The sequence below is a fragment of the Monodelphis domestica genome, chromosome 5 (genome assembly GCF_027887165.1).
Source record: "Monodelphis domestica isolate mMonDom1 chromosome 5, mMonDom1.pri, whole genome shotgun sequence".
In the NCBI taxonomy this organism is placed as follows: Eukaryota; Metazoa; Chordata; class Mammalia; order Didelphimorphia; family Didelphidae; genus Monodelphis; species Monodelphis domestica.
The window spans coordinates 283346529-283362309 of record NC_077231.1 but is presented as its reverse complement, the minus strand read 5'-3'; the positions used below and the strand labels follow the sequence as shown (position 1 = coordinate 283362309).

Sequence of the window (15781 nt, the reverse complement as noted above, 5' to 3'; positions counted from 1 at the left end):
GAATCATGTGAATGAAGTGCTTTACCAACTTTAAAGAGCTAATTAAATCAGCTACTATTATTAGGATTGCTAGCCAGTTCTTGGGCAGCTTATATAGCATGAGGCATTTGATATCAAAACCCTCTAGACATTTTTTAACTCTTACCCTCTGACTTAGAATCAATACTAAGTATCAGTTCCATTAGAAGAGTGGTTAAGAACTAGGCACTAGGGGTTAAGTAACCTGCCCAGGGTTATATATACCTAGGCAGTGTCTGAGGCCAAATTTGAACACAAGACCTCTCCTCTCAAGGCCTGACTCTTTCCATGAGTCACCTGGCTGCCCTTTTCCCCTTGACATTTGTTCCTAGGGGGGGGGCTGGGCCAGAGCACACATATGAACATCACAAATGAGAACTATCTAATGGGACCCCTGAGTGTGGCATAGCCAAGCACACAAACTTGCCTTGTTTCTCTCCTCCATCCAGCCTCACCCAAAGCTTTCTGTGATTGACAGAACATCAGTGTTGGTCTCCAGAGGAAATAACAAGAATTCTTTCCCATTTTGCATCCCTGAAGCTGCCAGAGAGAACATAATCTATGGGGTCAGTTACTTACCCAATATATCCCCCTCTCTGTATTCCCTAATTCATTTGTCCATTCTCTAATAGAATGCAAGTTTCTTGGGATCTCTCTTTCCCTCTCTCCCTCTTCCTCTTTCTTTCTCTCCTCTCTCCCTCCCTCTCTCTCTGTCTCCGTCTCTCTCTGTCTCTGTCTCTCTCGGTCTGTCTGTCTTTCTGTCTCTCTCTCCCTCCCCCACCCCCAGGTCTAACAGCTCCTAGCACATAGTAGGTACTTAAAAATACTTGTTGATCAATTGATCAATCTGTATCTTACCGGGCTTCTCACTGACTCCATAAACCTGAATCTCCAGGACTCAGTTTCTCCACATGTCAAACAAGGGGGCTGGATTTCAACGGCAACATTCATCCATCATACAATATAGAACTGAAAAGGACTTAAGTGGTCTGCTAGTCCAAACCCCTTATTTTACAAATGAGCTCTGAGGTCCTGGCCAGCCCTGGATTCTATAATTTAAGTGATTTCAAGGAATTTGTTAAAACCACATAAACATAGTATAGAAGAAACTTGGGAGACACACATGTGGAATTTGCCATGTGGGCAGGCTGGCTGGCCTGAAGAGAGGAGGATTACATTGGGCTCCAAAGGCAAAGAGACATAACCTTTCATCAAGGGGGTAAAAGAAAGTGATATTCAATTTGGCAGCCTCATGATCAAAACCAACTAGATAAAAGTCTTCAACTCTTGGAAGTAGCATGCCACGCCTTGCCTTGGTACTCTTATTCCAGTCAAATCATATCCATTCCCTTGAGTTTTGCTGCTCCTCTTACTATTGGTCTTTTTTTCTTTTTAAACGCTCCTTCCATCTTAGAATCTATACTCTGTATTGGCCCCAAGGCAGAAGAGTGGTAAGGTCTAGGCAATGGAAGTTAAGTGACTTGCCCAGGGTCACACAGCTAAGAAGGGTCTGAGACCAGATTTGAACCCAGGACTCTAGTGGTTCTCAATCCACTAAGCTACCCAGCTGCCCTTACTATTGGTTTTTTAAAATGAGTGTCCACTGAGTTACAAAGGTAGACCTCGAAGACCCATCCATCTTTTTGCTGGATGGGCTATTGAAGAAAATTGACATTCCTTATGGAAATGTCCCATCAGTACCAACTTCCCTTCTATTCTCTGGGGACTTGCTAAGTGATTGGGAGTCACACTTTCAACTCTTCTGGGAAAGCCATTAGGGTTGTGGGTAGGAAAAGTTGCCCAGTATAAGAAAGATATACAATTTCATTGTTAGAGGAGAGCACTTTACAAATTATAGCTCATTTAATCCTCACAACAACCCTTCAAGGTAGGTGATACCATTATTCTCATTTTACAATTGAGGAAACTGAGATAAGCAGAAATTAAGTGGCATGCCCAGCATCATCCAGCTATCGTAGGCTTGTTTTGAACTCAGGTCTTCCTCCCTCCAGGCCCAGTGCTCTATCTGCTGTTCCACCTAGATCCCTTGGCAGAATGTAAAGCCTTTGGAAACAAAACTGGGTTTTTTTGGTCTTTGGGTCTGCCATCACTTCTTATCCACTAAGCATTTAATAAATATTTGTTGAGTAGGATGGGACAATCAATGCTGGGACTTGAAATCAGGCCTTCTGATGCCACATCTTGGCTGCCCTCCTGATATGCTACCTCCATCTGAAGGGATGGCATTAAAAGGCTCACCTTAGAAAATGCTTTTCCCTCCTCCTTTGTACATACAGGTGGGGTCTATGGCTACGGTCCATTAAATAGACTGATGTGTTAGTTTGGCGGAATCATCTTTCCTCTCTCTTTTTTATTTTTTATTACAAGGGTCAGCTCTCTGGGGAGAGGAGAGGCATATTCAGAAATGAAAATGATGTCAAAATAAAAGACTGTTGGTGTCTGGTCAATTTTATGACCCCATTTTAGGGTTTTCTTGTTAAAGATAATGGAGTGGTTTATTTCCTTCTCCAGCACATTTGACAGATGAAGAAACTGAGGCAAACAAGGCTAAGAGACTTGCCCAGGGTCACACAGTTAGTGCCGGAGGTCAGATTTGAACTTATGAAAAGGAGTCTTCCTGACTCTAGGTCCCTCTACTGCATCACTTAGCTGCCCCTTAATACAAAACAAAAAAATCAATCATTTGAAAAAACATTTCCATCTTTCCATGTATGCATTGCAACTTAATATTGGGAAAAGGCTATTAAAAAGTAGCTGAACCCTCTTGCCTGTGAGAAATAAACCTTCCTGGTCCTTCTCCTCTTGGCCAGCCCAACGTGGCAATGAATCTGGCATCCTGGAAAATTCTTGTTCCCTTTTCCTTTCTACTTTCTTCCCACAATGTGAGCCTTGGGAAACACCAATGAAAAACATCCACTGGGCACACCATGAACCAGCTATTGTTTCTGGCTATCCCAGGAAGTAAAAGAGTCTCCATTAAATAAGAATAACAGAAAGCCCTGAAGATCAGAAAATCCTTCTAAGATGACAGAATAGCCATGTGTTGTTCAGCCTTAGTCCTTCATTAATCTCACTTTAAAGAAATGCCTCTATTCAGGGCAAATAGGTTCCTGGCTCCACGAAGCTCTCCCCAAAGATCCAGCCTAACTCAGGAAAGAAGGCATCTCCCACCATCTAGCACTCCCAATCCTGCTTTCAGTAGGCAGCAGGAAGATATGTCTAGGTAAATAATGTTGGAATGCCACCAGCCCATCATCCTCTATTCTTATGCAGACACTCCCACCACATAAAAGAATTTCCCAGTCACATGCTGTAGTTATTTAAAATCCAAGCCCCTAATTTTACCCAGTGACACAGATACCCACTTATAGCACTGCAGACTGAGCCATTGGAAGTCACCTATTTCAACCCCATCATTTTATGGGTAAGGAAACTGAGGCCCAGAGCAGTGGCCTCAGGTGGCAAGTGGCAGGCATAGGATTTGAACCCAGGTTTTCAGCCTCTCTAAATCCATAGCTCTCTCCAATGAACCTTCTTGTTTTGAAACACAAGATTCCAAAAACTTAGGACTAAATTAAAAAAAAAATTAACATCCAGACATGCACCTGCATTTTTGTATTAGTTTTATCACTTACTAGTTGTGCCCAATTCTCTCTGAACCTCAGTTTCTTTTTCTTTCTTTCTTTCTTTCTTTTTTAGATTTTTGGAAATTTTTATTTAATTAGTTAATTTGGAATTTTCTTCCATGGTTACAAGATTCATATTTTTTCCCTCCCCTCCCTCCACCTCCTCCAGTAGCCTACGCGCAATTCCACTGGGTTTTACATGTGTCGTTGATCAAGACCTATTTCCATATTATTGATATGAACCTCAGTTTCTTTGTCTGCTAAATGGGGGGTTAAAACTGTTGTTCCTTCCCTGAAAGGATTTATTTTGTGAATCTTGCCCTGTTGTACAAATGTGAGCTCTCATTACTATGAAGAGTCTTGACACAAGTTTGAATTTATGTTCTAAATCATTAAAAGCAAACTCAAGAGAACTGGACCCAAAGTCAAGTCTATTCCTCACTCCCTCACAATAAAAGAGAATGGCAAAAAGCCTAAAATTCCAGTGAAAAATTGGAAATTGAAAGTGAATACTGAAATAAATAGAAATGAGCATTAAATGGCAAGCTAAAGACTGAGGTGAGGACTTGGAAAACTGCCACATACCTTATGTGGAAACAAACACACACACACACACACACACACACACACACACCCAGATGTGACCTCCAATGGGCTTGGTACCAGGCTGCAGCTAGACAGTCAAATGGAGAGAGCCCCAGGCCTGCAGTCAGGAAGAGCTGAGTTCAAATCAGACCTCAAATACTTATATACTACTGTGGCAAGTCATTTTACCCTGTTTGCCTCAGTTTCCATATCTGTACAATAAGCTGGAGAAGGAAATGGTAAACCACTCCAGTATCTTTGCCAGGAAAATCCCCAATGGGGTCAGGAAGAGTCAGACACAAGTGAACAATTACAGGCTTGGTACAAGGTCACAGCTGGAGGAGGAGCCAGTAGCTAGCATGGAGTGACCCATTCTCAGAGCCTCCAGAGGTCCCTGGACTTTGTGAAACTCACTAATCTGAAGTCCCCAAAGATCGCAGGCTCCCCTGGTGTGTCCAGACCTCACTCATCTTCCTCCGCTCTGACCTTTAGAATATTTCTTCTGAACCACTTAATCACATTCTGTCTTGCACTTTTCTCTAACTGATATGTTTATGTGGTTAATCCTAGCTTCCCAATGAGACTGGAAGTTCTCTGAGGGCAGGAACCAAGTCTTAAAATTCTCCCACATTACTCTCACTGCTCCCCTGCCGCCCCATGTTGGCAGACAGTATGTTCTAAAAGTGCCTGCAGGCTTAAAGAATTTTTTCAGAATAAAATAAAGGATTTGTCCCTTGCCTGCTTTGCTTAGTGACATAGAAATATTTCAGAAAGTTCAGGTTGCAGTCTGGGCTCTTCAATGTGGGAGTTGAATATTTAGCCTCTCAGTGGCCTGGGCAACTCTCTAGAATTCCCAAGCTGCTTACAGGAGGCAATCCACAATGGTGTGGAGCCTCTCCTTACTGGGAGCTCCCTACTACAATGAAACCACAATGCAATTTTTTAAAAAGACATTCAATCATTCAACAAATATTTGCCGAGGGAGCCCATGAAGCACTGTCCTGGGTGCTGAAGGATACAAAGATGAAGCCTAGGGAGCTTGACAGAGCAACTAGGTGGCACAGTGAATAGACTGCTAGGCAAGGGGCCAAGAAGATCTGAGTTCAAATCATGCCTCAGCCGCTTACTAGCTGTATGACCTGGGCAAGTCACTTAACATTGCTTAGCCCGAGTTTCCCCATCTGTAAAAATATATAAACTATGTAAACTTATATGTATAAATTTATAACTCATAATTATATCTAACTTGTAACTTTATAAGTTTAGAACTTGTAAAATAAATTTAAGTAAACTATAAAACTATAATAATAGTACTGAGCTCCCAGGTTTTTGTAACAATCAAATAAAAGGAAAAGTGTTTCACAAATTTTAAATTGCCATACAAGTATTAGCTACTGGGATTATTCTAAACAAAAAGATTTCCAAGACTTGAACACTGAATCACTAAAGGAACAACCCCCATTGTACACAATAGTTTGGACAGTCCCTGGAGAGTTTGTTGTAATGCAATTTGACTTGTTCCCATGATTATATCCCAAGTCAATGGGATGTCCTCCATTTGTTTAAAGGGGAAATAGAGGCAAATGTTACTTTAATTTGAAATATCTCATACCCTGTGTTAAGAAAATCACAAAATCAAATAGATTTTTGGTATCCAATAAATGCTTGATAAATTGAATAATGGGTTTTGTTGTTTTTAAAAAGGTTAGATGTCATTTCCTCCAAGAGGTAAAAGCCTTGGGATAGCCAAGTTCAGTGATGGAAGAGCTCTTAGTTAAATCTGCATAAGTTATAAATTAAGAAACTGAGGCAGCAGAAAGAGGGAGATGACCTTTCAGGCAGTCAATAGCCCAGATCAGTGATGGTAAACTTTTTAGAGACTGGGTGCCCAATGTGAAACCTTCATGATTTCAGACCAAAGCCACTTTTTTGTTGTTGTTAAAGAGCAATGGAGAAAGTCCCCCTTAACTTTTCTTTCCCAATTGAGGTAAAGTGCCCCATTTTAAATATAAAGGCAAGGTAGTCTAATGAACAGAGCCAGCTTTGAAGTCAGGGAGATTGGTTCAAGTCCAGCTCTAACAATATGCTGGCCAGTGAGACTCTGGACAAGTCACTGCAACTCTCAATTCCCAGGCAATTTTCTACAGCGATCCATAAATGATTGTAAGTTACCATCTGCATTGCCTGAGAGTTCATTTCTACAATTGGAGTTCCCCATTTTGAAGTCACAGGTCCAGAGCGATCAACAGAAAAGAGAGAAGGCTAACTCTGAATGAAGAGATCTGTAAACACTGTGACTTGTCCTTACTTGTGTGTTAACTGTATAATCATTGGTATCAAATCCCTCCCAGCTGCAGAATAAAATTAGAGGGGTCTGTTGGTGGTGGCCCATGTTGCAATCACCAGACACCACCTGGTTTCTATATTAGAAATGGAAAACTCTATGTTTCAACCTTAGAAAGAAGCATAGGAAGAGAGCACAGCAGTCCCTTCTCATGTAGTTTAGGTCTCAGAAAGGGCCCTGGGCTTGATTTAAAACTACTGCCTTACCATATATAATAACTCACATCTCCATGATGTTTGAAGAGGTGCTAGGCATCTCCCTCCCTCTATAATAAGGAGGGTTGTTAGGAAGGTTAAACAGAAGGGATCACTAACAAAATACATATAAAAACAGGTTTTCTCTAACTAAAGTCTAATTTCTCTAAGTTTGTCTACCTGGCTCAGCCAAATGTAATAAGGAGGGTTTTAAGGAAGGTTAAACAGAAGGGATCACTAACAACAACAACAACAACAATATATATATATATATATGTATATATATATACATATACATGTATATGTAAACAGATTTATTAGCTAAAGGGACAAGGGATTTGGAATCAGGAAGTGACTTATTTCTAACCCACCCAGATAGTAAAATCTTAGCCTTTCTACATAACCATAACCTAACTAAATAAAAGGGGTAATAAAAGATGAAGTCCACAGGGCCCAGATTCTCACAACTTCAGAGTCCTTGGTTGGGTCAAACTACAATATCAAGATGAATAGTTCTCACAAGGTTCAGGAAGGGAGGAGGTTCACACCCACTCACACCATCCACCAGTGTGAAAGGGAACACTCACTCAACCTCTCCTTAAAGATGATCCAAGTCTCTGGCAGCTCCCAAGTTGGTTTCCTTCATGGAGAAACTTCCACATAGCCTCTCTGTCTGCATTCCAGATTGAGAGTGCCAGTTGCCAGTTCCCCAACTACCTTAGAATGCTGAATCTTGGTTGGAAGGCTGTCAGTCAGCCTTGCACAGTTCCCTTGCTACACTTCCAACATGGGAGGTAGGAGGTGGGTGTCCTTCAGGGGAGTTTTATAGCAGCTAATAAGTTTAAGGCAGGACTGAAATCCAGGTATCCTGGACCACAAACCAGTCCAGCATGGCAGATGCCTCTCTTTCTGCTCAAGGGCTAAACTCCTGGACATTTTCTTTCTTTCCTTCTTTTTAAAATCCCAAGCTTCTGTCTTGATCAATGATATATGTAAAACCCAGTGGAATTGCTCATTGGCTACAGGAGAGGGGAGGGAAAGAACATGAATCATGGAACCGTGGAAAAATATTCTAAGTTAAATAAATAAATAAATAATTTTGGGGGGAAATCTTGACCTCTGTCTTAGTATTAATTATAAGACAGAAGGAACGAGTAGGTAAGTGACTCAGTGGATAGAGAATCAGGCTTTGAGATAGGGGTCCTGGGTTCAATCGATGGATTGAAAATCAAGCCTAGGTACATATATGTCTTGGGTTCAAATCTGGCCTCACACACTTCCTAGCCATATGACCTTGGCCAAGTCACTTAGCCCCAATTGCCTACCCTTACTGCGATTCTGCCTTGGAACTGATACACAGTATTGATTCTAAGACAGATGGTAAAGGTTTATTTTTTTAAAAAGAAAGACAGAAGAATTAAGGGTTAGGCAAGTGAAATTAAGTGACTTGGCCAGGCTCACACAGCTAGGAAGTTTCTGAGATCACATTTGAACCCAGGTCCTCCTGACTCCAGGGCTGACAGCTCTATTCACTGTGCTACCTAGCTGCCCCTACTCTTGGACATTTTTCAAGCAGCCTCCTCCCTCCTGTCCCGACCCAATCCATCCTAACATTCTTGAGTCTAGCTTAGTACATTTCTGAGCAGGAACTATACAGATGTTCTTTAAAGTGGGAGACATGAGCACTGCTTCCCTTAAAGGAGCTGAGCTATGGCCAAACTAAGAGCATGTGAGGGAGTAGAATGAGTGACCCCACAAGTCAAAAGAGTTTTGAAGATATTAGGGTTGGAGTCAGTAACTGTTTATAACCAGAGACACAGAATAACACAAGAGCTAGGAGGCAACCATTGGCATGGAGGCCAGTCTCTTCATTTTACAGATAAGACAAGTGAGGCCCACAGAGAAGGACCAATTTGTTCAGAATTGTAGCCGGGTTGCCCAGAGAATGGCACTTTTCTTTCCAGCTGGAAGAGAAAAGGACTATTATGTGGAGAGAGAAAATGATTCTGGGCAGGGGGTAGGAGGAAGCAGAGAAGACAGGGGTGGGGAGTGGGTTAGGGGGAAAAGGAATCAGCAGCCTCTCTAACTTTCTCAGTGAGGACTTCAATTTTCTCATGTTTATTGTCTTGCCTCTGAAGAAGACTTAAAAAAAAAACAAACCTTAATTTTTGCTTTAGAATTAATACTATGGGGGAGGGGGGAGGCATCTGGGTGGCTCAGTGGATTGAGAGCCAGGCCTAGAGATGGGAGGTCCTGGGTTCAAATCTGGTCTCAGACATTTCCTAGCTGTGTGACCCTGGGCAAGTCACTTGATCCCCAATATCTAGCCCTTACCACTCTTCTGCCTTGGAGCCAATACACAATATTGATTCTAAGATGGAAGGTAAAGGTTTTCAAAAAAAATTGTGACCCAGACAATGCTTGTGGTCACATTTCATTTTTGAATATACAGTTATCCCTTCCACATCAAGGTGGTTAAGGGGCATGGTACCCCCTATGGATCTGGAAAATCTAACAGTACCTTATTGTAAATATTGGGTTAGGTAGGCATCTCTGAGTTACTAAAAACTTTTCTGTGTTGTCCACAGCTTCGACAAAACTCCCCCCAAATTCTCATTTAATTTCTTATGCCGATCCTCAATATATTGAAACCACGGTGGGGAAAATTGAGAGGTGGAAAGGCTAAGTTTACTTTGTAATGAGTATTCAAAGCATGGCTGAATGAATTTTTTTTTCTCACAAACATCAAATTCAGATAGATTCTCTCACTTTTTAAAAGAAAACAACTTAATTGTCTTTAAAAGCACATTTTCTTTGGGTTATGGATTCAGAGCTGGAAGGGATTTAGAGGCCATTAATTCCAACCTCCTAATTTTATAAAGGGGATAAATGAACGTGCCCTGAATCCCATAGTAAGTGCCTGAAGCAGGATCTGAACCCAGGTCTGCCAGATTCCATTTCAAAACAACCTCACACATTATAGTCATGACAGGATACTACTGCTCTGTAAGAAATGATGAGTAAGTTAATTTTTAAAAATTTTGGAAAGACCTACATGAAATTATAAAGAACAAAACAAGTAGAACCAAGAAAACATTATATACAGCAATAGAATATTTGAAGAATAATTTATGAATGTCTACCTCCAGAGAAAGAACTGATAAACAGAAACATGAAAGACATAATTTACATATATGTTTTGTGTGTATATAATTTGTATATATGCACATTTATAATATATAGTATATATTATGCCTTCTATGGTTCAGGAAAGTGGGAAAAGGATGAGACTCCTGGGAATTTTAATGTACCAACAAAGAATATATATATATATTTTTTTAAACTCTTACCTTTCGTCTTGGAGTCAATACTGTGTATTGGCTCCATGCAGAAGAGTGGTAAGGGCTAGGCAATGGGGGTCAAGTGACTTGCCCAGGGTCACACAGCTAGGAAGTGGCTGAGGCCGGATTTGAACCTAGGACCTCCCGTCTCTAGGCCTGGTTCTCAATCCACTGAGCTACCCAGCTGCCCCCTCAAAGAATATTTTTTAAAAAGCACCTCGCCCTTTAAAAAAAATATAATTGCTGTCTCCTGCTCCCAAAACCCTATAATGTTTAATGATTTTCCCCAAAGGTCAGAGGACCAGAAGAATTTCTGAGGGAAGTAAATAGGAGGAATATAATAGCTGCAAAATTCTACTGAGGACCCAGAATCAAAGTTTAGATTCCTGGATACTGATTCCTGTCATATTAAATCAGTGAAATCTTAAAGGTGAAATGAAACAAAAGTTAATATAATACAACGGAAAATAAACACTACATTTCTGCCTTTTTTTTTAAACCTTTACCTTCCATCTTGGAATCAATACTATGTATTGGTTCCAAGGCAGAAGAGCAGTAAAGGCTAAATAATGGGGGTCAAGTGACTTGCCCAGAGTCACACAGCTGGGAAGTGTCTGAGTTCAGATTTGAACTCAGGACCTCCCATCTCTAGGCCTGGCTTTCACTCCACTGAGTTACCCATTTCTGCCTTTTCTGAACTGTTTCAAGGTTTGTTTGGTTGGGGGGGGGGGTTGTTATTGTATCCCTAGCCTAGCAGAGTCTGGCTCAAAGTAGGCACTTAAATGCTTATTGGATGAACATAAAATATACAGTTGGCTATAGAAAAAAGAGGCATTTGCAAAAGAAAAGGATCAAGATACCTGAGTAGACCAGGTGTCATTTCTAAAGCAAAAAGAACACATCTCTACACACTTAGGAGGTTCTATTATTGTTAGTTTATGGTTAGGTTATGGCAAGAAGAGAGTAATTTAGTGACCAAGGAGTGTAGCAAGGAAGCCTCCATTTCCTCCACTCCCTGATGATGATGATGATGATGATGATGATAAAGATAATTTATAAGTAGGAGGGCCACCCTCAGATCTCAAACCCATTCCTATCCCTACTTTCTTGGAGGGGATTGGGCTTCTTTGAATAGCTATGGGTTTTCCTACCTAATTTGAACAGGCAAGGAAGTGTTTTTACTCCATCTCTAAGAATTTATAACTCAATGTAAAACCCAGTGGAATTGCATGTTGGCTATGGGGGGGGGGAAGGAGGGGAGAGAGAGAACATGAACCATGTAACCATGGAAAAATATTCTAAGTTAATTAATTAAATACACATTTTAAAATAAATAAATAAATAAATAATATAATGAGAATTTATAACTCAAAAAAACAAATCAGCATCATTATCTCCCAGAATCCCCTGAAATAGTTCAACTTCGAGAAATAAGTATGCCCCAAAAGTGTCACCTTCCTACCCAAATGGGAACTGAAACTAGATGCATCTCTGGGTCAGAATCAAAACAAAAAGACAAAACCCCTGCCCTTCTAAGTCAATTCACAAACCAACGGGCACCTTTCCTAACTTTGAGCAATGCAAGCTTGGCAATCTGGGGATAAGATTTGCAAGCATGAGAGCCAGATGAGTATCCATTCACTAGAAGATCCAAGGCAGAGTAATGGACCTGGGATTGAATTTTGCCTCAGACACTTCCTTACTGTGTGATCCTGGACAAGTCACCTAACTTCTCTCAGCCTCAGTTTTCTCATCTGTAAAATAAGGATGCTGGACCTTTCTAGTTCTAAATCTAGGATCCCTCCAGGGTATGCTTCAACTTTTCCATCAGTCAAACAGACTTCACCTCCTCTTGGACTTTGGACTTTTCTGTAGAACCCATACAGGGCTCAGTAGACAGCAGCCACCCCACCATCTCTAAGAGCATCACAACTCACATAGATCTGGTTTACTCAGCAGATTCATGCCCACTGACTCCCATTACTATTGGGGGGAAGAGGTCTTTGGCCACTAGGAGCCATCCATGTAGAATAATAAATTCGGAGCTAGAATAGATTCAGAAGGACACAGATTTAGAACAAGGAGGGGCCTTCTGGTCATCCACAGGACACAAGAAGTCATCCAAGTCAACCCTCTTGTTTTATGAGTGATAAAAACTGAGATCCGGAGAGCTTGGCGACCCCAGCCCATCCAAGTTCCAGTGCCTGCTTCGATTCTTCAAAGTAGAACACGCAATTCCCTTAATCCAGCCCTTTCTAAAGTAAGTGAAAATGAGCTTTGCAGGACTCAGGTAGCACAATTACATGTCACACCTGCATGGTTCACTGAGCCACCCATGAGGCCCCTTGCTGGGTTTGTACTGGAAGGAGTGAACTCCAGTATACACACACACTCCCATACCCCAACACCCCAAATAAACTGTGCTCCCTCGAGCAGGGAAGGAACCCTAATCACCCCAGGGAAGGCTCACAGATAACAAGGTGGTGGTTCATTAGGAAAACTCCCAGGAAACATCCAACTTACCAAAATAATCTGCCTTAGGATGAATATCCATCTCCTGCTCCAGGCGCTGGGTGAGTGCTTCTAATTTTAATTCTACTGCAGACAGCCCTTGCTCTGGGGGTGGAAGGAGGGTCTGACAGGGTAGTTTTACTTTGGTGGAGCTGGAGTTCTCTGGATGGACACTCCCTTGGCCACTCTCAGATGGCAAGCTATTTGGCCCCTCTTGAAAAGCAGATGCAGGAGCATCAGACAACATTGGGCCCAAAGAGAGGTTGGAGAAACTCAACTTGGGATTTGTGCCAGCCTCCCTGCAACTGGGCTGGGGAGTCTGCCCATGAGCTACGAAGTGGTCGATGGGCTTAGGGTAAGCAGCACCGGAAGGCTGATAGTCAATGTTGGTTGGCACTGGGGCAGGAACTGAACTTGAAATATAAGATTTGGGGCTGCCATGGTACCAGAGCTGAGAGTCCCCAGTGGGTTTGGCTACAGTGCCAGGAACATCCTTCTCCACCCCAGCCCCTTTTCTTGGTGGATCTCCCTGAAGTGAAGTACCTGAAGCTGTCAGAGGGGATGGTGTTGAGAAAGAAGATGACCTCTGCTGTGGAAGGGCCAAGGGGGCCACTATTTCTGGGGCTGGGGGAGGAGCTCTAGAATTGAGTGTGTGGGAAAAAGAAGATGATCGTGGTTGGCCAGCTGTTGGCTTCTGTTCAGAGTCCCCTCCCAGTTGGTGGCCCTCATTTCCACTGCCATCTTGACTACTGTAGCCACTCTCAAAAGACCTGCAAGAGTTTGGAGATGGCTGGGACTGGTATAGGTGAGGGTCAGGTGCAGATTTGGAGGCTGGCCAAGAGCTTCCTGTGCTTGGTTTGATACTGGTGAACTGGGTAGCTTCCTCTCCCCACTTCTGCCCAGGGTAGTTGTCATAGTAATCTCCATGAGAAAGAGAAGAAAAGGCCTCTTGAGCAGGGCCCATAGCACTAGCACCCCTAGAATCTAGCCCCTGCAAAGTAGAGACTGAAGAATTCCCTGTACCATTTCCATAACTAAAGTCCTGGCTGGCTCTCCTCTGGCCCTCAGGATGCAACCTGGCCCGCTGACCCTGGGGTACAGATGAGTGTGACTGGCTCTGAAAGGCCAGCTGACTCATTGGGCATGGTGTCACTGGCCCTGCCCCAGATGCCAAGGAAGGTGTAGCCAGAGGGGGTTTGGCAGCTCCATCCCCCAGGGACAGTTTACTGCTCCCCCCTGCCTCCCGGTGGGGGAAGGGTCCTGCATGTTGGATCTGGGGGGCCAGCCGCCCTCCCCCATTGAGGGAACCACTCCCCCCCTGCAGCAGGTCCTCCTGCAGCAACTGCTGCTGCTTCTGGAGGTGGATCTTGGCCATCTTGGTGGCAAACACTCTCCTGGTCTCCTCGAACTCAGGGTTGTTGCCGGCTCCCTTATCCACTCTGAACAGGCCATCCTTGGAGGCCTCATACATGTTGAGGTCCTCAATAAATTTACTGGCCTCAAGGCCCAAGTCTTCATACTTGTCCATGTTGTCTCAGCACCGAGCCCTGTCCCCTGGCAACTGGTCCTTGGGCCCCACGGGCAGGCGGGCGGGCGTTTGCTGGAGGAGGGGCGAGAACCCAATCGGAATGCACAGGAGAGAAGGCTTGAGTCTCAGAGAGCTGCGATCATCATGTGGCAAATACCAGGGGCATGATTCCTCCGGGAAAAAGTTTTCTAAGACTGCAAACTCTGGGCAGAGACAATTTGGCCGACTTTCCCGCCCAGCTCTTCTGCTGCTCCCTGCAGGGCCATCCACAAGCAGGTGGCCGCTCTCTTCCCACAAACTTCGGGCAGCCCAGCGCCCCAGTCAGCCCCGGGCTGGCCTCAAGCAAAGAAAGTCACCTCTTGGGCCGTAAACAACAAAGGCAGCCCCTCCTCACCCCCAAATGTGCCCGGAACCTTACCGAGTGCGGAGCAGGGGCCGAGGGACTGCCAGGGCACTGAGAGGCAGGAGGAGGGCCGGGCTGATCGCGCAGCGCTGAGAGGTAAACTGGGGCAAAAGAGGGCCTTCGGAGCCCAGTCCCTCTTCCCTCCCTGGCAGCGGCGGTAACTTGGAAAGCTCCAATCTCGGCCGGATAAGTGGAGGCAGAGGAAAGAGGAAGGAGGAGGAGGAGGAAGCGAGAGGCTAGGGTCAATCACCGCTGAGGCCGGAGGGCTGCGTGCGCGGGCTCAGGGCTGCCCGGGTGCGCGGGCCGCCTAGCGCATTGTCCCCGCGCCTGGACGACCGGACGGCCGGGCGCACTGGGTTGGGCTGGGCAGGGCTCGTCCCGGGTGCTGAGGAGAGATCGGCCGGGCCAGCAGCCCGTGGGTCCTGCAGGAGCGCAGCTGTAGACGCGGAAGTGGAGGGCGGGCGATGCGTGCCTCTGCCTCTGCCTCCGTCCCGGAGGCTCGCCCTTCTTCCCTCTGCCGCTTTGTGACATTCAGCGCGTCCAGCACCAACCTTTCCTTCGACTAGTAGCTCCCACCCCCGGGGGCGGGGGCCGCGGGGGCACAGGGGGCGGGGAGCCACTGGGCGGGCCGGGGGCGGGGGCTGCTGGGACAGCTTCTCTTAGACACTTGCAACGTGGTCGTGGGGGAGGGCCGGCTGGGGACTTCTAGGGAGCGGGGCGCTGCTGGGGCTGATCCGAGTAGGTTCTCGCCCGGTGCCTGTCAGGCACGTAGTAGGCGCTTAATAAATACGGATTAATGCCCTGAAATGGCAGTCTGACGTCCCAGGGAGGGAGACCGAGACACGCCACACAAACACACTCTCTGTCTCTGACACTCCACACAAACTTTCTAACTCCTTAACTCTCTAACACACTCTCTCTTTCTCTCCTGCCCCCATCTAGAGTTGAAATTGACCTTTCGGACCCCGCCAGGGCCCTCCGGACCAACGTCTTATCTCTAAAATCTTACAGGACGCGGCAGCCCCTCTTTAAAAGTTGGATCCGAGAAGAAGAACTCGGACGGGAGCTGCGTGGTCCCACCGCCTTTTTAGCCTTTAACTCCTGTTGCAAGGACTTGGCCCCACCTCCTGTTAGTTTGGAGCCCGAAAAGTTTCCTGGTTGGCCCGAAGCCAGGCATCCTTGCCAGGCTAGCTCTGAGGGCGGGAGGCCC

At 44.8% G+C, this 15781-nt stretch overlaps 1 protein-coding gene across 1 annotated transcript in view; it reads right to left on the bottom strand.

Annotated features, from left to right (window-relative positions):
* The window catches only part of LIMD1 (LIM domain containing 1), an 86957-nt gene extending 71848 nt beyond the window's left edge, over positions 1-15109 (bottom strand). The window contains exon 1 of the mRNA XM_003342072.4: positions 12653-15109. Within this exon, the coding sequence (XP_003342120.2) occupies positions 12653-14168 (1516 nt within the window). The 5' untranslated portion in view covers positions 14169-15109. The remainder of the gene's footprint in view (positions 1-12652) is intronic.
* Between the last annotated feature and the right edge of the window lie 672 nt (positions 15110-15781).